The 26,750-nt window shown below is 43.0% G+C and overlaps 1 protein-coding gene and 1 long non-coding RNA gene across 20 annotated transcripts in view; one reads left to right on the forward strand and one right to left on the reverse strand.

Annotated features, from left to right (window-relative positions):
* Positions 1-1,698, reverse strand: part of WNK1 (WNK lysine deficient protein kinase 1) — a 112,641-nt gene extending 110,943 nt beyond the window's left edge. For all 19 annotated transcript variants that reach the window (XM_083699707.1, XM_083699706.1, XM_083699705.1 and 16 more), the window contains exon 1: positions 31-1,698. In XM_083699707.1, the coding sequence (XP_083555833.1) occupies positions 31-813 (783 nt within the window). In that variant the 5' untranslated portion in view covers positions 814-1,698. The remainder of the gene's footprint in view (positions 1-30) is intronic.
* A 182-nt stretch (positions 1,699-1,880) lies between these two features.
* On the forward strand, positions 1,881-10,286 carry LOC310826371. Its single transcript, XR_014555799.1, has 4 exons — positions 1,881-2,250; positions 4,896-4,955; positions 7,826-8,058; positions 9,509-10,286. It is a non-coding gene; the product is annotated as an uncharacterized lncRNA (long non-coding RNA).
* The last annotated feature ends 16,464 nt before the right edge of the window (positions 10,287-26,750 follow it).

The following is a 26,750-nucleotide window of genomic DNA, read 5'->3' on the forward strand; positions in this document are numbered from 1 at the left end:
TAACCCTGAAGGCAAGCACCTTTCTATTACCTGAAGCTCACACCAAGCAACCTCCACTGTGGTCTCCGTGTCCAGCCCCTTGTAGACAGTCTTGAAGGAGCCTCTACCAATCTCGATGTCAAACTTAAGAAAACGGCCATCTGGGGAGACTGCCACAGCTTTGGTCTCCAGCTCCTCAATATCTTCCTGCTGTTTAGTCCGCTCTTCTTGCAGATCCCGGGCAGAAACGGCAGTGGTTCCCGCTGTACTGGTAGGGGGCAGTGGGGTGACCTCTATTCCATCCTCCTTGGACAGCAGCAGTGGGGCAACGTCCTTTGTTACCAACGCCTCTTGACCAGGCTGCCCCTCTGCGGGTGGAGGCAGAGGGGGTGCCTGCTGCAGGAGCAGCGTGGGAGCCTGGCTAGCAGTGACAGAAGCACATGCTGCCTGGATGACAGACTCCGGCGGCGAGCCCAGCACGGGCGGGATGCTCCCTCGGGCGGCTGCAGGAGGGGGAGGCGCTGCGGGCTGCAGCCGCGGAAGCTCCAGAGCGGTCGCATTCGAGTCGCAAATGACACTCCGGCGGAAAAAGCGGTGCTCGGTGGCGGCCGCGCCACGGCTGTCCTTGTCCATGGTGTGGCGGCGTCGGCGATACTCCTCGATGCGGGCCCCGCTGCCTTCCGAGCCTTCGGGGTCCCCGGTGCCGACGGTAGCGGTGGCAGCGGCGGCGACCCCCAGCTTCTCACCAACGGAGCTGTCCGAGCTGGAGCCGTTCTTGGGCGGGGGCGGCGGAGGAGCCAGGAAGCGGGGAGTCTCCGAAGCGCCCCCCGACATGGTGCCGGAGGAGGAGGGAAACGCGGCGAAGGCGCGGGAGCCGCGGCGGCAGGAGCAGCACCAGCAGCTGCCGCTGCTGCAGCAGCAACAGCAGCTGACTCGAGGAGGGTCAATGCAAGGCGGGGAGCGCGCCGAGGAGCTGCTCTCGCGGCGAAAGCGGCGGCGGCGGCAGTGGAGGCTCCCGGAGGCTCCTCACCGCGAGGAGGAAAGGCAGCAGCGGCGACGGCTGTTGCTGCTGCTGCTGTGGAAGCACAGCGGGCTGGGCCGGCGGCGGCAGGCGGTCAGTGTCCGCATCCATCCTGCTGCAGCGGGGGGCCGAGCAGCGGGGCCGACATGGAGCAGCAAACAGCGGCGAAGATGAGGAGGGATCCGATGAGGAGCGGGGGGGAGCCCACGGCAGGCCCCGAGCCGACGGGGTGGGGTGCGGGGCTGGCCGAGGCCCTTCCCTGTCGGGGCCGCGCGCGCTCTGCCTCGCCCCGCCGCCCGCTCCTTGCTTCGAGTCCGGTCCAGTCAGAGAGCCAGCCGCCGCCGCCGGAGAGTCGCCTTCCGTCCCCTCACACGATGCCGGGACTCCCGCCGCCGTCGCCGCCCCTCCTTCCCTCGTTCGCTCCTCTCACCCGGAGGAGGAGGCCACCGCGCGCCTCACGCTGCGAGAGTGGCTGGCCTGAGAGGCGGGGTGTGGGAAGGAGGCAGAAATTCGTAATATTATAATCTAAGAAGGGAAGACGAGCTCGTCCCGCCCGTCCGCCTCAGCTCCTTCCCGTCCTTCTTTCGCTCGCGGCTCCTGAGGGGAGTGGGGGATGGGCCTCCCCGCTGCCACCTCTCCCAGCCCCGGGGAACTCGCCGCGCTAAATGGCGACTGTACCCGAAACCGACACACACGCACACTCTCACTCACAGGGAGCCACAGAGACAGCAAGCCTCGGAGGCCACGCCCCCCTTTTTCCGTCCGCACTCCACCGCGCCTGCGTCAACGCCGCTTCTCCTTCGCGGCTGCCTGGGGGATGTAGTTCGCGGGTGCCTCAGAAGCGGCCCGCCGCGGCGCGGCCTACAGGTCCCGTGATGCACCGCAGGCAGAGAGGGTTGAGGAGGAATTGGAGGGAACTGTGGTAGTTGTAGTTTTCCTTTCACAGAGGACTTGGAAGCTTTCTCCCCTCGCACGCGCGCCCCGTTCGCTGCCTCAGAGGAGAGTGCGTAGTAAAGGGAGATGGGGAGAGAGAGGAAAGGAGCCATTATCAGTGGGTTGTTTCTGAAGCGAAGGAGTTTCCCATCATGCTTAACTCACCTACTTTGTACTTCCAGCAAAAGCTGTGAACTTTAAATGAGAACAAGTACCTTCCTCAATTTTATACAGCCCAGCTTCTCAGGAGAATTGTTTCGTAGTTCTTATTTTGCCACCGGCGCTGGTTTTAGAGAGCTATGTGAGAAAGCCTAAAAGTAAGCTAAATCTGTCCGTGGTTTTTAAGTTTAGGAAGCAATTCTATTCACATTTGCCTGGAATTAAGCTCCATGGAACACAGTAAACAGTTAGACTCACCCACTTTCTGATTTAAATTAAGTGAGAGGTTTATTGTTAGGGATTGAAACTAGATAGAACTCAAAATATGGTCAGGATGAAACCAGTTCACTTCTGATTATTCACATGGTTTAGTATTACAGTGGTACCTCGGGTTAAGTATGGTACTTAATTCGTTCCAGAGATCTGTACTTAACCTGAAACTGTTCTTAACCTGAAGCACCACTTTAGGTAATGGGGCCTCCTGCTGCCGCCGCGCCTCTGGAGCACAATTTCTGTTCTCATCCTGAAGCTAAGTTCTTAACCTGAAGCACTATTTGTGGGTTAGCCTGTAACCTGAAGCGTAACCTGTAACCTGAAGCGTATGTAACCCGAAGTACCACTGTACATCTTAAGCGGGCCAATGATTTGCTTTGGTTGGTTGTTGGTTTAGTTAACAACATAAGAGGAGCTTGCTGTTGCAGGCCAGTGACCCCTTCAGTCCAGTGCCCAGCTGAAACAATTTCCAATTCCAACCATTATTATTATTATTATTAATTTATTAAATTTCTATGAGCCTATGGGAAACATGAATGCAGAACCTGAGGGCAACAGCACACACTCTCTTTGTGATTCCCAGCAGTTGGCATTCGGGGATATTGCTTCCAACAGAGACACCATGGCTAAAAGCCTTATTATCTTCCATGAATTTGTCTACTACTCCAACTCATAGGTTACGTAGTGAGTGAAGAAACAGTCGTTGCAGAACACGTAAACCCCCGCCCCAAGGCAGCTGCTTATATCCTGCACTTCACAAAAGAGAAATTTCCTAAGTCAGGATGAATCCATGTATGTGTATGTCTTTAATGGTGTATGTGGCTGGAAAACATGACTAGTAACAGCTTCTTGCTGCATTTCTACACAGTGAAACGGGCAATTGAGCCACCAGCACATGTGGCAAACTACAAATGAAACTGATGTGATATCCTAGTGTAATCAGGAACAATCCTCCTAATTAATATTTGAGTTTCAGAATTGGCATTCCACTGGTGTTTCTCCCATAATACCTTCTAAATGAAATGATAATCTTTTTATGAGGGGACTGATTGGTTGATTTGATTAGGGGTCACCAACTCAGCAACTGTGGGCCTTCATTGCCTTCAATGTTGTGTGCAGGCAGGGGCCCCAGAATCTGAGCTTTAATTATAATAAAAATAATTTTAAAAGTTAGGGCCCATCTGTACTATACATTTAAAGCAGTATCAGACCACTTTAAATGGTAATGGTTTCTGTCAAAGAATCATGGGAACTGTAGTTTATTAAAGGTAGTGAGAATTAGGAGACCCCTATACTGTACTCACAGAGCTACCATTCCCAGAATTTCCTGGAAAGGGACTGGCTGTTATACCATTCTGATAATTCTATCTCTTGGAGGAGAACGGAGGTTTCTGAACCAATGACAGTCCCCCTGATTCTTTGGGGAAATCCATTATTGTTTCTGCTTTAAATATATAGTCCAGATAGGTAGGACCTTATTCTATAGCCCTCCTAGAAAGTAAGTTATGAAACAAAATGTACTGATAGCCTTCTAAACAATTTCAGTGAAATTAGCCAGCCTAGCTGCTCATGCCTGGTTTATTAGTGAAGTTAGATTGATAAGTGAACTATTTCAACACCAGGCCACAGAAAACCCTAAACTTAGGGTCTCCCCACCCACATCCACTTTTGTAAACTTTTTCTGCTAACTCTTATTTTCTTGTGGTCCTTGGAATCTCTGTCCTTTGGCTTTTTTCCCAACAACAATGCATTATTCCTATGGTGGATTCATCTGAGTTCAGGAACTTCCTAGCAGTTATTTTCTGCAAATATTACTACAAATAAGTGTAGGTGAATGTTAAAGAATCTTCACTCCAAATGGCAAATGCAAAATATGGAAACTTTGCAAAGAAGCTTAATGTCTCCTGTGATGCAAAAGGTGATGTCCAAGCATTCATTAATAATTAACTGCACTGTAGAGTTAATGTACAGTAGGGGGTACTCATGACTACTTCAGAAGTAAGTTTTTGTGTTTAATAGGGCTTACTCTTAGGTAACTGGGTACAGGATAGCAGAACAGACTTCAGTTTAAGACTGCCATTGAAGAAAACAGAGGTATTGTTTAAGAGCTTTATCTTCAAAATCAGGGCTAGCAAGACAGCTAACTTCCTGTGGTAAACATTACAGTTTTCTGGGTGAAGGGAGAGCAGCAATGACTGATCTCTCTTGTTCTGTTTTATGCTATGCCCCCCCCCCCACAGTAGCCATTTGTGTTGTGCCAGTCCCCACCCCCACGCCACTCATAGCACACTCTCAAAATCTGAAGTGTGTCCACTTTTCCACAAGGAGTGATGACCTCTGAATTAGATGCTGCTTATTATATATTTGGCCCAATTCTGGTTTTGGTTTTGTTGTTGCTTTTTAGGGATGGGGGAGAAATTCAATTCCATGCATATTTAAAGGTGTACCTACCCAATTCACACTTTTGAAAACAACATATATCTCTTTGTGTAATGTTTTAACTATACCAAGTTTTTTCTTCTTTTTTTAGAAATATTTTGTTGTCTTCACAAGAGCAGCCCGATGAACTCAAGGGAGCCCTTAGACATTTGTGAGTAAATAAGCCTTTCGTTTTGTGAACTGACTCAAAACCAGCTTTTAATTATGTGCAACATTTTAACATTATATTAAACAGCTTTGCAGTGTTGATTAAGTACTTCATAACACTAGCATGCTTTAAAAATCAGCAAACTTTGTGCTGCATCCGAAATATTGAGTTCTGAACTCAATCTGTGTGATTCAGCCAAATACAAATGACTTAAGGAGCACTGCAAAACAAAAACCAAAAACACTTGGCTGTGAATGCAAGGAAGCACAATTGATTCTTCTTTATACGTCTATTGACTGGAACTTTCTTTCGATGACTGGTGCACTGACTAGAAGAATAGACAATTAATAAGAAAGCAAGTGCTTAAAAGTCACCTAGACTCACCAGCTTTGTGTAATATGAGGCAAACATATGAAGAGCCTGCTGGATTAAGCCAATGGCCCATCTATTCCAGCATCCTGTTCTCATACTGACCACCCAGATGCCTGTGGGAGACCTGCAAGCAGGACCCAAACGCAAGAGCTCTCACCTGTGGTTTCCAGCAACTGGTATTCAGGATACGGCTTCCTCCTGTGGAAGCAGAGTATAACCATCATGGCTAGTAGCCATTGATCGTCTCCTTAGGATGGGGTGGGAGAGCCTCAGGCCCAGCGGACAAATGTGGCCTTCCAGGATTCTTCCTAAGCCAAACCCATTCCTAGTCCTACTGCATGCTTTTGCTCAGCTGGAAAGTGTCTTTAAACTGTGACAATGCCTCTTGAGGATGCTGAGGTGTCTATGTGTGCACAATTTTGTATGACTGGAATGTGGTCTTGCTTCACCAATGTTTTTTGGCCTTTGGCCCCACTCAGAACTGGCATGTGTCCTCCAGCAGGCTCCATATTTTGGATGTAGGAAGGTTCCATCCATGGGCTGGAAAAGGTTCCCTACCCCTGCATTAGAGACACTCATATGGGCAAAGAAATCCATTAGTTTATAAATTGAAGATCGTCAGTTTTTATATTGGGTTTTTTGTGTTTTAAACTTAAATTGCATTGGTTTAGAAGGAGATTAATAAATGAATGGTAATAAAACAGGATTCACTAGTATAGCAACTTTTTTCAGAATGTAATATTTTGTTGCACGTGTGTCACCTCTACTGCATTATTCCTGTTGAAGGAGCCTCCGCAGCTCATCATTTTTTGTGCTTTTAACTGTTTTTTCTTATGTGTAAATTACATTGAGACAATGATTTTCGAGAAGAAATTATGATAATGATAATTTAAAAACAGGATTTATCTGTCAGCTTTTTCAGGACATAATATTTTGTTGCATGTGTGTCACCTCTGCTACATAGTCAAGGACCAGCCTTTGTATTCAAGCCTGTACCTTTTCGAGAGGTGAGAACATGCCTAAGCCCATTGAAAGCAGTGGTTTTAGGAGCACCTAACTCTGCTTGGGATTGTGGCAGTGGCAGTGTCAGGCAATCCTAGAGATATACAGTTGAAAGTTAGCCTCATTGAGTTTAATCAGGCTTACTCTGTAGCAAGGGTGTTTAGGATTCTAGTTTTAACAGGTTAGCTCTGTGTACACATTTTGTAAAACAAATACTAAAAACCTTCAGGCTATCACAATGCTGATCTGTAACCCTTAAATCCATAGACAAATTATTTTGGCATTGTCACACCTTGGGGTTCTTCCTTCCCCAAGCTTACTACAGTATTGATTTGTAAGCATTTTCTGAAGCGTGATCAGAAATGAAATATAGTTGCTGTAACTGGTTAATGGTTCAGTCACGCCTCTTCTGAACCCAAACTCATATCTGCCAACACATTAAAATCTGAAATACATATTTTCTGTTTCTACATGCTCACCACCTCCCAACTCATGTAGAAATTATTTCCATGTTGTTTTTAGAGATATGAGCAACATGCATGAGCAAGCTTATGACCTGAAAATGTGTGGCCTGATTCTTTGCATACTTGCTCAGAACTCAGAAGGAAGTTCCATTAATCCGAAATAATTGCTTCCCTAATGTTGGCCAATAGTGCTAATCACCAGGAATTTTATTTATTATTACATTTATATCCTGCCAAAGAACTCGAGGTGGTATACATCGTTCTCCCTCCCCATTTTTAGCCTCTCAACAACCCTGTGAGGTAGGTTAGGCTGAGAGACTTGTGAACTGCCCAAGGTCACCCAGGATTTGAACCCTAGTCTTCCAGGTCTTAGTCTAACACTCTAACCACTACACCTCATTGGCTTTGTGCATGTGCTAACTGGATGGTAATTGCAGAATAATGTATGAATGGAAGTGGAAATGTCTTTCTCCCTGCCCCCATTTCCATAAAGGAGGAAGTACCTTTTCCACTGCTTTCCCTTGCAGCTTTCTAAACTCTGATGGGCTGTAAGAATAATTTGGAACAGCTCTAATGGCCCTAGCCTGCAGTAACAGTTTAGATCTTGTGATACCTGACAAGTCTACAAATAGATCATTAAATCTTTGTATTGCTGGCAGGAGAACAGGGAGGAATAAAATACAAGCAGCAATACCTCTTTCTAGGAAGCATTGAGGCTGAAAGTTACACATAAAACAGAATTTAATTTGAACGAACTACATAGAAGGAGGCTTGTAGTCTGTGGTTTTGGGGCACAGCATTTTTTAGATTTTAGCAAAAAGGTTCTAGTTACTAAGGCTTGTGTAGCCGTTGGAAGGTAGGACTTTAGCTAGAATAAAGATGCAAGATCAATATGTAAAATATATGAGACACTGTTGTTTTATATACCACTAAGCTTTTGACCATAAATCATGTAATTCAGGACAATGATGCTGTGTGGAAGGACAATTTAAATAAGTAAGGGCATTATAGTTCATAGGGATTTTGTCTCTCCAGGGAAACATAGGAGAACAGTACAGTCGTACCTCAGTTCTCAAATGCCCCAGAACTCGTATGTTTCGGCTCCCAAATGATCGAAAACCGGAAGTGAGTTTTCCAGGTTTCAAACGTTCTTTTGGAAGCAGGACGTCTGGTGTGGCTTCCTGCAGCCAATCACAAGCTGCACGTTGGAAGTTGAACATTTCAGAAGTTGAACGGACTTCCAGAACATATTCTGTTCGACTTCCAAGGTACGACTGTAGTTATGTGGCAGTGGGCATGGAGTAAGGACTTACAAGAAATAATTCCCAGCACCCTTGAGAAATTGCACATTTATTTAAAATATATGCAGCTGCTGATGGTGGCCAAATCACTTTAAAAACAAAACTTTACCAGAGATAAATTAAAACTATTTGTTTCATAACATCTTACGTTGTATTTTAAAATGGCAACAGCAGCAGCTTTACTAGCATTCTTCCTTGTTTCCTTTGTACAGCAGTTAATAATTGCAATTTGGATAGTTTACAGAATCCTCATGCCCATTCATGCCTGTGGTGTATTTGTCTGTAGAGTGAATATTTCTTGTGGAATCATGGGTGTGGGCTGTAAACAGCTTGTTGCTCTAGATTTTCATTTGCCTCAGGTATCTGAGTGGGATGCTTGTTCTTTCAAATTTGTCGAGACCTCTTTTCCCATTTAAGTTGAAGAGAGCTTTTAACTTTCCAGCTGCACTATACTCAAGATTCACAGGGAAAGGAAAACCCTATTAGGGAAAGAATAGATGAAGGAATGGAGAATATAACTGTTTAATGATGCACTTTTAAAGGGACCAATATGAACCCAAGATATATTGGGAATAAATGGATCAACTGGGGCTGCCTTGACTGAATTCCCTCAACCTGGCTCAGCCAGAGATAACAGTGGTATAATGCCTCCATTCCAGCTCAGTCAAAGCACTCTCAGCTGAGACTAGTGTAAAGCCCGAAAAAAGGATGCTTTGGGCAGGGGAGACTTACTCCTATTCCAAACTCCTTTCAGTTTAGTAATATGCCAAACCCATTGGAAGTTACACTAGCAAAAAGGGTAAGTCAAATGATTTGTTAGAGGCTTGTTTTCCCTCTGCCAGGCTCACATGCCCTTCAGTATTTCTCAGATGAAAATAGGGACACCCCATTCCATCACAATAATTTTACTATTTATGCCCCACATATCTTACTGGGTTTCCCCAGCCACTCTGGGCAGCTTCCAACATATATAAAAACATAATAAAACATTTTTTAAAACTTCCCTATGCAGAATTGCCTTCAGATGGCTCGGGAATTGGGTAATTCCATACCATCCAACATTTCTCCAATGAAAATAGGACATCCTAAGAAACAGTGGGACATTCTGGGATTATATCAGAAAGCGGGACGGCTTCTCTAAAGTACCTCTGAAAACATTGCAACTTTAAAGCTCTCCAGCTATTCTAGGAAGCTCTGAGCACCTCGTCTCATAACTTAAATAAATACTGCCCACAAATAAGATATTATTATGGGAAAGGGAAAATAGCAAAATCAGGCGATAAATTGATTAAAGATGCTGTAATAAATTCAATTCCTTCACTCTTTTTTTTTTTTGCTCTAACAACATGTTTTAATAATTTGCAAGTTTTATTGCTCAGAAATCTATGAATACATGATTTATTTGTTTTCCCTTCAGATCAAGTCAATCTGTTTCCCCTTTTAGGATTACTCCCCACCCCCGCTGCCTAAAGAAACAGGTGAAACAACAGCACTTTTGAAAAATAGGAAAATGTGACTGTAAAAACTGGCAGGAATCACTGCAGGTGTTAACTACCTTATAACATATCAATGTTTTTCTAACCATTCAGTAGCTATTAATGCTAACAAAATTCTAATCTGACTCAAAGTGTCCATAAATTTAGGGTAGCCAGAGGCAAAAGGGAGTATGGCTCCTGCACCTTATTCCATTTATTCGGGTTATTTATTTGTTACTTTTCAAGGCCAGGCTCTCCCAAAGCAATGCATAGAGAGAAATAAAAACAGTAGAGTATCAGGCAGAATAAGGAGCACTGAGTGAATACTGACAAATAACACAGTGAGAGAAACTGAACTAGATCACCTAAACTCACAAGACAATAATAAATTAATAAGGGTTTATAGAATGTCAGAATAGAAGGAGCCAATCAAATGTAATCTGGAAGAGAGTTAGCTGCCACCATCAAGATCTTGTCTTCTGACCTTGGCATGACCTCAAACAGATCTTAGATCACAGACAGGGTCATTCATATGCAGGCAGTCCTTTGGGACTCAAATGGCTTGGGGTCTTAAAGGTGAATACCAACACTTTGAATTGGGCTCAGAAACACCATTGGCATTAGTGCAGTTGGCCCAGAAATGGTGTTACATCTTCAGACCTTCTGGACTCATTCTATATAACAATATTTATATCTCGCCTTTCAGGATGTAAAACCTACCAAGATAGTTACAAGTAACATTCAGTTACCATTATTATTATTATTATTATTAAAAATTAGCATGTCTGTAACACATCAAGATCATTCCCACAGGGCAGCTGGTGGAAGATTCTGCTGAGGAGAGGTGAAAGTCCAGCCTGGAGATTTCCTTCCCTCTCTCTCACAGATCAGTTGATGCTAAATTGCCTGGGGGTGGGTTGGAATAGTCATCCTGAGCACAGGCCCATAGTTAAGATTAACTCAATTTAGAGTTAGGATGTAATGTTAAAACTGACTTTAGTTAATCAAAAATAGGCACCAAACTTTCCAATCTCCTCCTCACATATCTACTAGAGGTAAGAGACCATATGAGTCCAAGACTTTCCTAGGCTTGTTTTCACCACACTAACCTATGGTTTAAAGTGATGTCCAAGCATGGCCAGTGAGAGTCACTAATTACTTTACCAGGACACCTGTTATTTGCAATAGTAGATCTGAGGATGCTGACGATTGCTCCTGCCTAGAACCACATTCACAGAGTTCTCTGGAAGAGACATGGCTGATAAAAATTCAATACTTGTAGCATAGACCTCTCTGTTATATATACTGTTAACTCTTGCATCTATACAAATTGCTAGTGCAGATTTTAAAATAAATTTTATCTAAAATGTCACCTGTCAGAACATGCATCCTACCCAGCTTTTAAATTATGGGAAAGAAGCAACAGAGTAAATAACTAGTTTATAAATGCAAGTATTAGCTGATGTGGTCAGGATGTGTGAGAAAAACATAGGGAAAACGTCACTTTTGAAGCAAGGGTCTAGATCTAGACCCTTTTGAGGGCTTTTATTATTGTAAAAGCCCAGTTTACCATGCACATGCATGATGAAATCTTTGGATCCCTTGACCACATTGAGATGTCCAATGGAAGGAGGCTGAATTTGAAGTGATATGAAAGTTCTGTCTGGGGTGTGTTTGATTTGTCATAGATCCTGCACAAAGGCAAGTCATCACTTGATCCTGCAGACATCTGAATAATAAACATGCCTGTATGTGTGAATCAGCCCAAAATGTTACATAGAATGCCTAATCTTCTTATAGTTGCAGTATTGTATTAATGTTTTGATCCTAGCTGCTTCTTTTGTAAACTGCTTTGTGAGGGCTTGGCCCTAAACAGTGAGATAATAGTCTTAACAAAGTAACATAAAAATAAATCTGGTGATGTTTTCCTGTCACCATGCTGCAGAAAAAGGGAGAACCACAGCTGTTGAATTTTCTTTTCTCTACAGTCTTAAAGGCACAGAACTTCTCTAGAGCTTATTTAACGTGTGTGCCTGTCTAAGCAGAAGAAAATCAATTAAATGTAATTAGCACCCCAATGAGTGCCAGAATATTTGTATGTGTTTTGCATACCAGACAAATCTATACAAAACAAAATGGGAACACACGTCTATCCGAGAGTCTGGTATGATTGGCACTCCTGTCGAAACCCTGGCTAACCTCTGGAACATCAAACAGTTCTGGCGATTGACACATTCTACCCTGAGCACCCTGTCCTGCTTAGTGAAGCCCGTTTGGCTCCCTGATATAGTCCAGAGCTTAGGGTGAGGAAACAAGCTGGGAGACGAATTGAACGTGAGTGGAGGAAAACTCCAGTTGAATGCGATCGAATGCTGGTGAGGGCTCATCACTGAGCCTAGTGGCAGTGAAGGCAGCAGAGAAGATTCCCTGCTGGCAGAGCACGCTCCCCAAGGAGGTTTGCATGGTACCTTTGTTACATATATTTAGGTGCCAGGCATAAACATTCCCCTTTTCCCAGGCCTTTGGCTAATTAAACAATCTTTGGCCTTTTAATCCAGGGGGTTATTATTGTTATGTTTGTTACTATGCTATGTATTTGTTTGTTTTTATATTGTAAACCACTCTTGTGATTCTTAGATGAAGGGCGGTCTAGAAATTTTGTCAATAATAATAATAATAATAATACTTTACAGTGTAACAAGTACCTACAACCTTACACTTCGTACACACACATGGACAACCTTTTTTCTACTTATTTATTTTTGATGAGTCTTCTTGAGTGGTTCACAAAACATTGTAAAAGTATACTAAAACATATTAAATGTTTATTTGAAAATAAGTTGCACTTAGGCTGTGCAGACACCATGTATTTAAAGCACATTCCATCCCTCCCCCCAAAAGAATCCTGTGAACTGTAGCTTATTCTTCACAGACCTACCATTTCCAGCACCCTTAGCAAACTACAGTTCTTATTGTTCTTTAGAGTGCTTTTTAAAGGTTCATACAGCCTCAGTTTAGTGGGGCTTTCCAATGGAGTCTTCCAAGGTATGCATGTAACAGAGCTCCAGGCCTCTAGGGACACGTATCCAAGTTCAGCTGTTCCTGGATTTTCTGGTTCTGTTACTGAGAATGAACAGACATTGGCAAATTTGTTAGTAACCAGGTTCTTATCTTCTGCTGCTATTATAATCAGGGAAGTACATCTCCTAATGAAGGCTTTGTGTGAAAAATAGGACAGAACTCTTGCACCTATAATAATTAAGTAGAAATGGAAATGGAATTGTGTGTATCTTACTCACGTAAGCCACTGCTTCTAAAATTCCTTTTGTTCAATACTACTATTAAAGGTGCAGGAACCCGGTCTGATTTTTATCTGGTCACTTTAACTTACATTGAACAATTTAACAGGACATCCCTCCAACAAAAATAAAATAGGGACAGTAATTTTCCAGGGACAGGTTACGTAAAACAGGAACTGCCACTGGTTAATAGAGGTCACTGGAACAAACAGGGATGGTTGGCTCAAACTACATACGATGGCAGAACATCTATTAGTGTGAACCGAAATATTCCTTAGTCACAGAGTGGAGAGTAGAAGACCTCTGGGTTGGTTGGTTGGTTGGTTGATTGATTTTTAACAGGTGTGTAAAGAATTTCAGCAGATGTAGTTTTCATAACAGCAGCTTCACCTGCTTAAATCCCTGCTTCTACAGAACTATTAAAGGTGCAGGACTCCACCCTCTTTTGCACCTGGCTATCCCACCACACCTGTTTGCCTGATGTCAACCCCCCCCCCCCCAATATATCTGCTGGGCTGCTATATAGGAAGCTTTCCTAGCTGGGAGGAAAACGCTGTGTGTGTCCATAGGCCCCTCCCAGCATATATATTTTGCTGTAAAATCAGACTCCACAATGTCTTCCTCGTATGTGATTGTGGTAGACCCAGATTTAAACAAACAGGCCATTGCCCTGTATAATTTGAGCTGAAGCCTGTTACCTAGACTTGTGAGCCACCTGAGACTCAGATAGCTAACCTGGATGGCTTTGAAAGAGGATACAGCAAATTCATAAACGATAAGTCTACTAGCCATTATTATCTCCACTGTCAGAGGTGGCATGCTTATTCTGAGTACCAGTGTCTGGAAACAGCTGGAAGGGAGAGTGCTCAGCTTCTGCTTGCAGGCTTTCCATAGGCATCTGATTGGCCATTGTGAGAACAGGATGCTGGACTAGATGGACCATTGGCCTGATTCAGGCCTTTTCCATTCCTCTGGCTGTTTATGCTTAGGCCTTAGAGCCCTTTTCAGAGCCTTAATGAGCTTTAACTGCATTGTGACAGAAAACATTTTCTAGAAGACATGAGCACATACAAACACCCATAAGCTAAACTAGCAACTTTTCCAGAATTTCTAGTTTGTTCCTCTGACAGAACTACTGAGTGCCCAGAAGACTGTGCCGCTATGAGCTGAGTTAGCTCCAGCTTCACCTTTGGGCACCCTATTGCTACCCTACAACTGAGATGTTTTGTCGTGATATACCACAAGCCAAATTAAGTCTGCCGTGGTGTACCTATAGGCACAACCAGCTCAGAATGAGCCAAAACAGTTCCAACATTGCACAAGCTAAGTTTTTGTTGCATATGGTATACACTGCAGTGTTTGTGAGTACAGGAAAGGCCATAGCTCAGTGGTGGAGCATCTGATTTGTATGCAGAAAGCTCCAGGTTCAATCCCCAGCATCTCCAGGTAGGGCTGGAAAAGATTCCTGGCCAGAAACCTGGAGATCAGCTGCCAGTCAATGTAGACAGTTCTGCACTAGATGAAACAATGGCCCCACACACTATAAGAAAGCTTCTTAGGTTCCTGTGTACTGAGAACTACAATAATTTGTGGCTAAAATTATTTAATTGCTAGCAAACGTTTCAACACCAAAGTCACAGGCCTCTCCAATGTAGTTCTTTTTCTTGTCAAGCACTTGAGTCAGACCATTGTGAAGTTTCTAGGCTGAAGTGTGTGCATATGTGTGTGTGTGTTTTAAAACACAGGTGACAAGAAACTGTGCAAGTGTTTTAAATAATGTACTAACACCTATTTTTGAGACATTTATTTCGGAAGCAGCTCTGATTGAACTCAAGTGTTTCCATAGAAATAATCCTGTAACCATAGGCCATTTTACAACTGCTACTGGTAGATCAGCAGCATCACACTCAACTGAATTGCCTTTCACTTCTCAGCATAAATCAGAGTCAATTTTATCAGCTGGTTCCAGCATAAATCCAGCGTAACTGAGAGGAGAAGCAGACTGTTCAGGGTGAAAAAGCATTGATGGGTTTTCCTTATGTTCAGATATCATCTTCCAAGCTGTATTTAAATATGTAAAATACAAATATACATGATGCATAAGCTCCAGATATATATAATTTATATTGTAATAGTGCTTCACTGTAGATTAGGATAGGAAGCCTATGTGTCTGTTCTTGGGAGTAGGTTATATTGACTATAATAGGACTGAGTTTTGAGTGAACACACGTAGGATGAGACTGCACATGTCGTGGACTTGGCTTGTTAATGTCCATGGGCGGCTACCTTTTTTGGGTGTGAGGGCTGCATCATACAGGAGTCACATGCCAATGGTCAGTATAGTCATCACAGACAGGCATGTTCTCTCTCAGTCTCACACACAAACACAAGATGCACATAGGCAGACACTATCACAGCACCCTTCCTCAATAGCTCTATGAAGAACAGATGTGGGATGTTACTGCCCCCTCACTGCTGATTAAATGACTGATCTAAGGACCAGGGAGAGGGCAATTTACACCGCGACCCCCCCACCTCCATGCTGTGTTTACCTACCCCCTCCCCTCTAAATTTGCTGCTGCTCCAAAATCCATGGGGTCTTCGGGAACCTGAACAATATATTACGGCAGTGAACAAAGCTATATTGTAACCTTTGAACAAATGTGCAGGAGTCTTGATAGAATAAAGTTATAAACTCAAACAAAAAAGCAGCCAGGCCCTGGCAGGGCCCACTGGCCGGCTTAGCCTTCTGAGGTCTGGGGTAAGTGTACCTGGCTTTTCCCCACCCTCTGCATGGGCCTGGTAACAGTTGTCGCCAGTGGATATATTTGGAATATTTAGGAAGTACCCTGGACACCAGTCAAAAAATGGCTGCTGTATATGTATGTGTGTATGTGAAAATTCATCTTCATTTTAGTGCAGATTTCTCTTAGTACAGTAGACACATGCTTGTATGCAGTTTTGCCCAATATCCACATTTTAGCAAAGCCACCTAATGCAACACAAATTTTATATTATTTTCACTAATATATACATATTTATGCACACTATACCCTCACACACATTGCTTTTTGATGCCTGCTAAAAACACTTTTGTTTAGAAAAGTCTACCCAGATACTTAGGAAGCTGAAGTAATTTTAATTTGTTTTAGTATTTTAACCTTTGTATTTTTAAAGTATGGCTATAATCTTTTCTTGATTTTATTGTTTTATCTTTTTGTAAACCACTTTGAGGTCCCACCCAAATCTAGTGGTATATAAATTTAACAAAATAAAATAAATGAATATATTACTGAGCTGGAAACCTGAATTGCAAAATTTGAAGTTGAGCAAATTCAGAAGATGACTGTGTTGGTCCATGTATTCTTTCAGAAGGTGCAAATTAGGTAGCTTTGTCTTTAAATGTGAACTGTGTCGACTTTTTCCTCCATCCCTAGCCTGAGTCCTTGGGAAATTTCTGCCATTCACAAGTCAAATCTTGAATTGCAGAATTTAATTCTCTTGTTGTATCTCTTTCAGAACTTATACTGAATTAGCTCAAAATTAGTTCTTTCGAGGATGTCTCACACTGGCATACATGGACTGGTGACTCACCAATATAAGAGTGAGGCAGCTCTTTGTTTTAACCCACATTTACAGACTTATCCATGATGCCAAACACAGGGATATGTAGAAGCCTCTAAATTACACCAGAAAGGAACACGAAGTAAGGAACATGTGAAGCTATAGAAATGAATTTCAGACTTTCTGCCTGTAAAATTTTCAGACTGCCTACCTAGGCCCTAGGGCAATACTTGCAGAAGAGACAACTCCCAACTTCCTTCAGTATAGTCTGCTTTATCCTGATTTGACCCCACAGTAGAGCAGAGCATAATTTTGCATTGATTATTTCCATTTAGTTTGCTGTAATAATTTTGCCACGTCATGATGATATAACTGCTCTTTCTTGATAAAAGCAAACTAATTGGCAACATGTCAGGATTTTCCTTTCTGAATATGTTAAAAGTACCCTTCCATGTGATTCCCTCTCCCTAACATCAAATGAACTGGAGCAGAGATGCAAAAACTAATACCCCAGATTTGTGAAAAGTAAAATGAGCATAGTTTTAAAAGTGTCCCTTACATTTTCATGGAGCAGATCTGCAGCACAGATCTCTTCAAACCACATAGAAGATGGAAAGGATCCTGGCTCTTCAGCTAAGTTATGAAAGATTCACCAGAAGGCAATTTGATCCTGCAATTCAAGACTTGTTTGTATGTCCTCGCCCCATCTTTCCCACATTGCAGACAGTGGTGACAGTGGGGTAAATGGGGCACTGCCCCACAGTCAGTACAAAGACAGGCAGGTGAAGGCTGGCTGAAGGCAGACTAACAACCAGTCTGGGCAGTGGCACTGGCTGTCAGCCTTCTCCTCCATATTAAGCTCATTGTTGCCCTTGTAGAAATCAGAGGGGAGGAGGATGGGGACAACTTTAATTGGCCATTTCCTTTTTTTTGAAGGCTTATGTAGACCAGATGGCAGCAGTTGTGAGTGTTTATCCACTCAAAACTGACCCAGTCATGGAAAATGAAGGAAGCAGTGGGTGAGTTCAGTTTTAAAAGCAAAAAGAGTACACTGGCCAGAAGAGCAGACCTTCTACCCCAACTGCCGCCCTCATACCCATACTATAGCTGAGCTCCCTGCAGTCAATGCCACTTCCATTCTTAGAGCTCATATGAAAAGATTCGGGGGGGGGGGGAGCTCTCATATAACATAGTGCTCCCATCACAGAGCTTCCCTCTTGTAGGCAAAGATAAAAATAACATTTGTACACTCCGCCCCACCCCAAGTGCTTACATTTGTGCATGGGGACTTTTGCAATGCTCAATTTTTACTGTTACCCCTTGTGCTTTGTCAGGTGGGCTTTGGGGCAGAGGGTGACTCAAGGGATTAATGTGACAAGAAGGGCATTGGGAGGTCCTGCTACATGCATACTCATAAAATCATAGAATTGTACAGTTGGAAGGTACCCCAAGGATCATCTAGTCCAACTGCAATGTAGGGATCTCAACTAATGCATCCATGACAGATGGCCATCCAGCCTCTGCTTAGAAACCTCCAATGAAGAAGAGTCCACCACTTTCCTGAAATTTGGTCAGAATCTCCTTTCTTGTAACTTGAATCCAGGTCCTACCCTCTGAAGCAGGAGAAAACAAGCTTGCTCCACCTTCCATGTGACAGCCTTTTAGATACTTGAAGAGGACTATCATATCTCCTCTCAGTCTCCTTTTTTCAAGCATTCCTCGTGAGGCTTGGTTTCCAGACCCATGATAATCTTGGTCGCCCTCCTTTTCACATGTTCCAGCTTGTCAATATCGTTCGTAAATTGTGGTGCCCAGAATTGGACACAATACTGCAGATGGTAAGGCAGAACAGAGTGGTACTATTACTTCCCTTGAACTGAACATTAGACTTCTGTTCATGCAGCCTAGAATGGCATTAGCTTTTTTCTTGCTGCTGCTCCTGCATCACACTGTTGATTCATGTTCAGCTTGTGGTTCACCAAGACCCCTAGATCCTTTTCACACATACTGTTGGAAAGCCAGATGTGCCTCATCTTATATTTGTGCAGCTAGTTCTTCCTGCCTCATTGTAGAACCTTACATTTGTCCCTATTGAAATTCATTTTATTAGCTTGAGCCCAGTTCTCCAATCTGTTCAGGTCATTTTGAATTCCAATTCTGTCTCTGCAGCACTAGCTACCCCTCCCAGTTTGGTGTCATCTGAAGTTGGATGAGCATCCCCTAAATTTCTTCATTCAAGTGGTTTATAAAGATGCCCCACTTGCCATTTTTTTTCTAGGATGAAGAGGAATCATTAGTGAGCAACTCTTTTGGTTCAAGCAGCTGCAAATCCACCCAACAGTTACCTCTTCCAGCCCACTATTTACCAGCTTCTTCACAAGAATATCATGGGGGACTTTGTCAAAAGCCTTACTGAAATTAATATACAGTGGTACCTCAGGTTAAGAACTTAATTCATTCTGGAGGTCTGTTCTTAACCTGAAGCACCACTTTAGCTAATGGGGCCTTCTGCCGCTGTGCCGCTGCTGCACAATTTCTGTTCTCATCATGAAGCAAAGTTCTTAACCCAAGGTAGTATTTCTGGGTTAGGAGAGTCTGTAACCTGAAGTGTAAGAAACCAGAAGCGTATGTAACCCAAGGTACCACTGTACATCTACAGCATTCCCCTGATCCACCAAGCTTGCAATCTCTCTAGTACAGGCATGTCCAACCTGCTGATTGTGATCTACTAGTTGATCGCGGGGCATCCCTGGGTCAATCCTAGTCAATCGCGTGATCCTGATTGATCACCCCAAAAATGAAACAAAAAACAAAAAAAGCCCAACAACTTTGGCGAATGCACCTCAATAGAGCCTTAACAACTTTGGTGAAGCCTCCCCACAAGAAACTCAACAACTTTGGATCTTCCTTCCTCCAATGGGTAGATCACTGACAGTTTATATATAGTGGGAGTAGATTGCAGTCTCATGGGAGTTGGACATGCCTGCTTTAGTACCTTGAGTGCAGCTCATCAGGCCCTGAAGATTTGGATTAATTTAAAGTAGTTATGTGTTCCCCTATCTCCTCTTTTCCTACCTTGGGCTGAAGTTACCCCTTGTTATCACCAGGGTGGGCACCACTTTGCTTTGGGGTGAAGCCATAGAATTGTAAATGGAGCCCCGATCTCTGAACAACTTCCCCAAAACTAGTGATTTTTTATTTCAGTGTTCAGCTTTCAGTAACTGCACTTGTCAAATAGCAATACTGAGATTACTCATTAAAGGATTTGACAGCAAATATGAGTTTTTAAAAAATATTATGTCAAATACAATAAGGCTGTTTCATTCTTGTCTGCAGGGCAAACATCTTGTCAAATACTGTACATGTAAAAATGTCAGCATGAATGAAATACGCAAATAAATACACCACTGCTATCTGTCTGCATGGTACTTCATAACCAAATATGACATTTCTATCCTACTTTTTCCTCCAAGGAGACCAGAGTATGGGGTTTCTAGGTAGTCTCTCCTTAAGCAACTGGCTAGGCTCAAACCTGCTTCTCTGAATTATTATATCAGGTGGCTTCGAATACAGTGGTATCTCGGGTTACAGATGCTTCAGGTTACAGACACTTTAGGTTACAAACTCAGCTAACCCAGAAATAGTACCTCGGGTTAAGAACTTTGCTTCAGGATAAGAACAGAAATTGCACGGCGATGGCACAGCAGCAGTGGGAGGCCCCATTAGCTAAAGTGGTGTCTCAGGTTAAGAACAGTTTCAGGCTAAGAATGGACCTCAAGCACGAATTACGTTCTTAACCCAAGGTACCACTGTATACTTATGGGCCCAGAAAATCATTTGAATATCGTATGTGAAAATCCTGATTCCTTTCCTCTCTATCAGCAAAGAAAAAAAGTTGAACGAATCCCAGCCTTTAATTTTCTGCACCACTCCTTTCCATAACCACTTTGATCTTTTTTCAATTTATGCTTTGCTGCAGGATAATCTGGAGAAAGATCTTCTGTGCTAATATCTCATCTCTTTTTATCTCTCTTCTCAGCCCCTAGAGCTAATCTCATTCATTTTCTATAGCCTTGTGCGTGAGAGAGCCCTGGGCTGACTGAGATTTACAGCAGGAGGCTTGCAGTAGCAACAATGAGCAGGTAACACCAGAGGTGCAACCCTCTGATCCCTGATCACAATGTCACAGGATGGTTGGCAAAGTGATGCCATTACAAATTGCCAGCCTAGCTTCCATTCCAGATAATTTGGTAAAATTCACTGTTAAAGCTCAAACTGTTAAAACACACAGAAGAACAAGTCTTCCGGAGGGTAAATCGGTGTGGCTTCTGCCAACATTTTAGAATTCTTTACAAGTGTCAAGCCTCAAATATGTAGATAGGAGCAATCTGGTAGGTGTTACCTGCTTGGACTTCCAAAAAGTTTTTACAAAGCCATTCACTAGATTCCTGAACAAATTTAGTCACTAGATAAGTGGACAGTCCTGCTCATGGTTTATAGGAAGCAAAAGATAGTTGTGCTGTAGTAGTCTGAAGTAACGACAAGGCTTAGACAGGGTTTTAGACAGTTTAACGACTATTGTTGGATGGAGTTTGCAGGAGTGCAGATGTAGGAAACTGGGCAAGTCACCCTGAAGGAGTGTTTAGGGGTGGGTCACAGTCAATTATATTTGCTAATCAATCATTCCTAGTAGGAATTCTAGGCTAAGAAGAGTAAACGGCAATGGCATGCAGGGCTGAGTTAAACTAGATTTTTGTCTCTGTCTCTTTTGGGTATGCAAATAAACAAACACACAACTAGAGATCAATAGGTATGGTCAGCTGAATGAAGGCTATGTACACACTATACATTTAAGTACCCCCCCCCCAAGAATCCTGGGGACTTTACCTTATTAAGAGTGCTAGGAATTGCAGCTCTGTGAGGGGTAAAGTACAGTTCCCATAATTCTTAGGTGGAAGCCAAGTATTTTATTTAAACGTATGGTGTGTACACAATGGAACACCCGTATGTGCACCAAGACATTGCCCCAATTTCTCTCATTTGTATCCAACAATTAGCACAACACATCTCTCCAAAGCTATCCATGTACAGTGGTACCTCAAGTTACATACGCTTCAGGTTACATACGCTTCAGGTTACAGACTCCGCTAACCCAGAAATAGTACCTCGGGTTAAGAACTTTGCTTCAGGGTGAGAACAGAAATCGTTCAGCGGCGGTGCAGTGGCAGCAGGAGGCCCCATTAGCTAAAGTGGTGCTTCAGGTTAAGAACAGTTTCAGGTTAAGAACGGACCTCCGGAACGAATTAAGTACTTAACCCAATGTACCACTGTAGATCTGGAGGTCATTTGTAATACTGACAAAAGTAATAGAATCATAGCCAAAGGGCATAGCAGCCATTTTCCTCCATTTTGTTTGTTTGTTTGGATGAAGCTTGAAGGCTTTTGTTCATTTTTTTACCCAGCTATTTTTGCACACTTGCTGGCATCACGATGCATAAATAACATACAAAATTCACTAGTTAAATGGGAGACAAGGGAGAGGCACTTGCCCCTGTGACACTTTGGTCTTCTCTATGTGAATGCAGACATCAGTCAGAGACTATGATAGGCTTCACCCAGCCCCACCTCATATCCTTTCCATCACTGGGTGGAAAAAAATATTACTGAATGAATTAGATTTTTTTAAAAAAATTGTTTATCTTACTCTTTTCCCTACATACAGATTAGAGCATAGTGGTCAAAGTGTCATGAGCCGAACAACAATGTAACTGCAGAAACAGGAAACGCAATACATGGAACATAAGATCCTTATCTGGTAGATGGTGACAGACGTTGGGTTTAGGAAAGTTACCTAATCTGAGCACTGACAGCTTTTATGATGCCATGAGAAAGGAACATCAAAAGCTCTTATTCAACAAATAGAGCCCTGCATTCCACAAGCATTTGTCAGCCATTTTCCAAATTACCCCAGTGATTTCTCCTTTATGTATGTCATACTCTCATGGCAGATTCCTTCCTAATAGCAATAGTCTCTAATGCAGTAATCCCAAACAGTCCCCAGTGCCCTTTCCTTTAACTGCTCAAGCGCATCTTCCCGTACACTAGAAAACAGAACTCTTGATATCTTAAAGCCTAAATACAAATCTAGCGCACACTCTGCAGGCCACTTTCAATATCAGATAAAGTCATATGACATCAGGTGATTAAATTTAAAAGGAAGACTCTTCTGACAATGATGATTCAGGCATGCAGGTACCAGATCAGTATTGCCCACTTTTAGAATCCATGAACTCCTCCTTGGGGTCATTGTAGATAGATTTGCTGATTGCAACACAGTAAACAAAATGTTTGTCCCTGGCAGAACAGTGTACTACAAAAACCTTTCCTCCGTTGTTTACTACCCCACATATCCACCCCTAACCCATTTCCTCTCACAGTGGCCAACCAGATGCCTGTGGTAAACCCAGAAACAGGAATTGAGTGTAACTGTTCTCTCCCCACTTGTGAATTTCAGCAACTGGTATTCAGAGACATACTGCTGTGAAGGTAGTAGATGGCTAATAGCCACTGATAACTTTTTCCTCCTTTAGTTTATCTGACGTCCTCTTAAAGCCATCTGGTTTGGTGTCCATCACTAGAGATATTATGACCAGGCCAGCATCATCCCCTAGTGAACTGCATGGCTGCATGGGGATTTCATTCTTGGTCATCTTCCCTATCCTTGTCCGTCATTTTACCCACTACTTAAAAAACATGGCCACACATTTCCATTGATTCTTAATTTCATTTTACCCACTACTACACTACAGGTGGGCAGAAGTTAGATAAGGATCTACTGGCAGATATCTGGGTAAATTAAAGAAGACTGGCAACTATTTCTGATTAAGAGATCTGGATGAAACATTTCTGATGAAGAAAGCAGGTGGTGGTGGCTATAACCAGGAGTGGGGTTTGTGGGGGAGGACTATGAGCTCAGTTTGGTTCTGGCACTTAACATAAATTCCTGGGCTCATAGTATTTTTGATTCTAAGTGCATGCCTTTTACATCTGGCTCTGGTTGGTGAATATCAGGATTCTAGTAAAATATAAAGTAGGTTCTGCAAGCCTGAAGTTGCCCACTCCTGCACTATACCATCCCAGGTGGATTTGCAGCTGCATGCCAAAATTCAGAGGAGTCCTTTTGCTGTGCCCAAGAACTTGTTCATGTCTAGCAAAACTTTAGAACAGCAGCACCTCCTCTCCCCACCAATGCTTAGAAAACACAGTGCAGCAAACTGCATTTTTAATTATTCCCTTTAAAAGTAATCTGTTCAGTTGCAGGGAAATTGGAAAAAGAAAAAAGTCATAAGGCGTTTGGAGCTTTCTTTGCAGTTCCTTGGATTGTGTCCATATCTAGAAAGTTTCATCTAAATTTACCTCCCTGCAACATTTAATACAAACTGTTGTGATAAAATTTGTAATTTAATATTTATTGGTCAACAAAAGCAAACATCTTATCTTATTTTTTTAAAAAACGAGTTGCAACAACGGAGCTATGTGAAATGAACAGATAATTATCCTGACCGGAAAGTCTTCCCATGCCCCCACCCTGTCCCACATCTGAGCATGATGAAATAAATCAAGCATTATGTTGTTCATAACTGGAAAAGAGATCATGACTAGCATTATCTCATTTACTATTCAGTTTGTTACCCACAGTTGGACTGACTCAGAGCTATTTGGCACAGAAGGGTTCAATTTGCAAATTCCTGAGCTTTAAGGTGAATTAACTCCCAGGAATGCTCTTGAGAGACACAGCTTTAAATGGTGGCCAGAAATCATGACACTATTCCAGCAAAGGTTGTCCATGGATTCATCTGAATTGATATAACTCCCCCCTTTAAATAATAAAGCTTGTATGTGATATTGTACCCTTGTCTTGCTTTAACTTGTGAGCTTTATTCCGCTCTTCTAAATCATAATCCTAATTCTCATCCAGGTTAAGAATCTTGGTTCTGACCTATATTTTAATGGGAATATTGAAATTCATGTCTACGTATGTGCCCCAAGAGTCCCTGTTTACTGGGAACAGTTCCCATTTTCCCTGTCCCTGTTCCTCTTGTTGTTTTTTGGTTTCGCCCTGTTGACATTTTTGCCTGGGTTCTGACACCTAAACAACCTGCAAGCAAATTAGAATGAATGCAGGACAAATGCTCATTGGCATATAACCGCCCTGCAAACAAATCAGAAGAAATTATCCATAAAGCCTGAAGCTATGCAAGGAAATCAGCATGAATGCTCAACAAACAGGTTGTCTTTACTCCACTTGAATTGTGCAAACAGCTCCAGCATCCCACCCACAGGATAGTAGTAGTCTGAAGGCACCACCTGGAGTGTATGCATCTTTAGCCATGTTTCTTGAAGTTAGCTCAGAGAGTGGATCTGACTTTCTTTCACCAGGTAGTTCTTACCAGCACCCTGGCATGCTTTGGGCCTCACCATGGAGTACTCTCTCTGTCTCTCTGTATCTCTGTATCGGTCTCCAGATTGTCTGCTGTCACCACCTCCTCTGCTATACACAAACCAAGTCCAAGCTTCTTGGATCTGAGTTGATGTTTACCTCGCCATCTGCAACAGTAGTAGTAAACCCTTGGCAGAGGGCCCCCAGTGTCACATTCAGCCTTTTGACACTTGCAGCCATGCTGGGTTCCAGCCCAGAGTCCTTGAAAGTTTCCAGCATTTGAAATGTAGTAGCCCTTCTACTCCATTTCCACACCACTCGAAGCCAAAGGAAACAAAATAAACAAACAAACAAGAGGGAGCCGGCTTGGGTCACCTTAGGTGGTCTATAAACAACCTCTCCAGCCTCAGCAGTCCTGCTTTCCAGCAGCTCTTTCGACCTCAATCTGACACTTACTTCAGGAACCGATGAAGCAATGCTTGTTTAATTCAGACAAGCAAACAGAGCAAAGGGGAGGCAAGATCGCTGAGGATTACCATATGAATGGACGCCTTTTCTTTCCTTTGGGCCCTGCTTGAGAAAAGTGTTCTTTCTCATGTAAGATGCAGCTCTTGAAAAGCTATGCATCACATACAGATATTTAGGAAATGGTGCCTGGGTGCCCCTAACCCACAGAAAAGCAGTTTAATATGCTGCTGGGGCAGCAGCCCCTTTCACATAGTGGGCAGAGAGGATGGGAGAAGCAAGGGCATTTCAGAATAACAACAGAGGGGAATACAGTCTTGAGTCAGCTGACAGCCTAATTTAAAACACCCTTTCTGGAAGACATACATTTTTAGCAGACTTGTCCACTGGCTCAACAGATCTGGAAGGGAATGTTGTTTGGCAGAGTTTCAAGGGATGACCTCATCTGAACACTTGATACTATGGTGCTTCTCTCCCTGCTCCTTTTATTTACAGAGGCCATGATATAGCCATTCCTGTGGAGCCTGCTCTGGTTCCTAACCTCACTTTAGTTTGTTGTCCTGAAGACTCAAGAGTAAGCATTGTCAGCTGAGAAGGGATTCACAGAGGGATCTTTTGCAGGCTCTCAGATGGGAAGAGTCACAGGGCAAGGCAGGTCTTTAGAGTATAATTGCCGTGGTAGACCTAGAGAACTCACCAGTCACAAAGCTAGACAAGAACTTTTTTGTCTCTCCTAAAGAAAAACAGAATAGATGCAGGAAACACCTGACTCCGCCCAGACAGAATTAACTCCAGTGCCACCTAGTGACTCACCTATATAATGACACTATCCACACTATCACGGAATTGGAAAGAGTGGAATTGCTCTAGCTAAAGAGCCTGGCCGGACCTGGAAGTTTTACAAAGGTTATGTTTTCTCATATGGTTCATATAATGTTTGAATGGCTCTTGCTGGTTTGGTTTGCCTTCCTGCATCCCTTCCCGCACCCCCACTTTGCTGAGTGGCAACACAATTTTCAGAAATGTTAATGCTTGAACTTTGACACTTGACTTCCTCACTACTACATTATTTTTTGAATAAAGGAGACCCTCCAGTGTTTTAGTGAAGCTACTGATATCATGCAGATGGAGTCCAGAGAGAAATGAAATCCTAGTAACATTTTATTGAGCAAAACTGAACAAAAACAGTTTATAATTTGAGGAGAAAGAAACAGAGGAGTTTTGTCTTACTTACTCCGGGCTATGTACAGAGCAGGAAGACATTAAACTAAAACATACAGAGGAAAACTGCCTTAGAACTGCACAGCCAATCAGAGCGTGTGCCACCTCACTAAAGATCATGGCACTCTAATTGGTTGCTAAGCAACACCTACACACACACACACACACACACACAGTTAACTAACATCGAGAACA

The sequence above is a fragment of the Podarcis gaigeae genome (genome assembly GCF_964106915.1).
Source record: "Podarcis gaigeae genome assembly, chromosome: 10".
NCBI lineage: Eukaryota > Metazoa > Chordata > Lepidosauria > Squamata > Lacertidae > Podarcis > Podarcis gaigeae.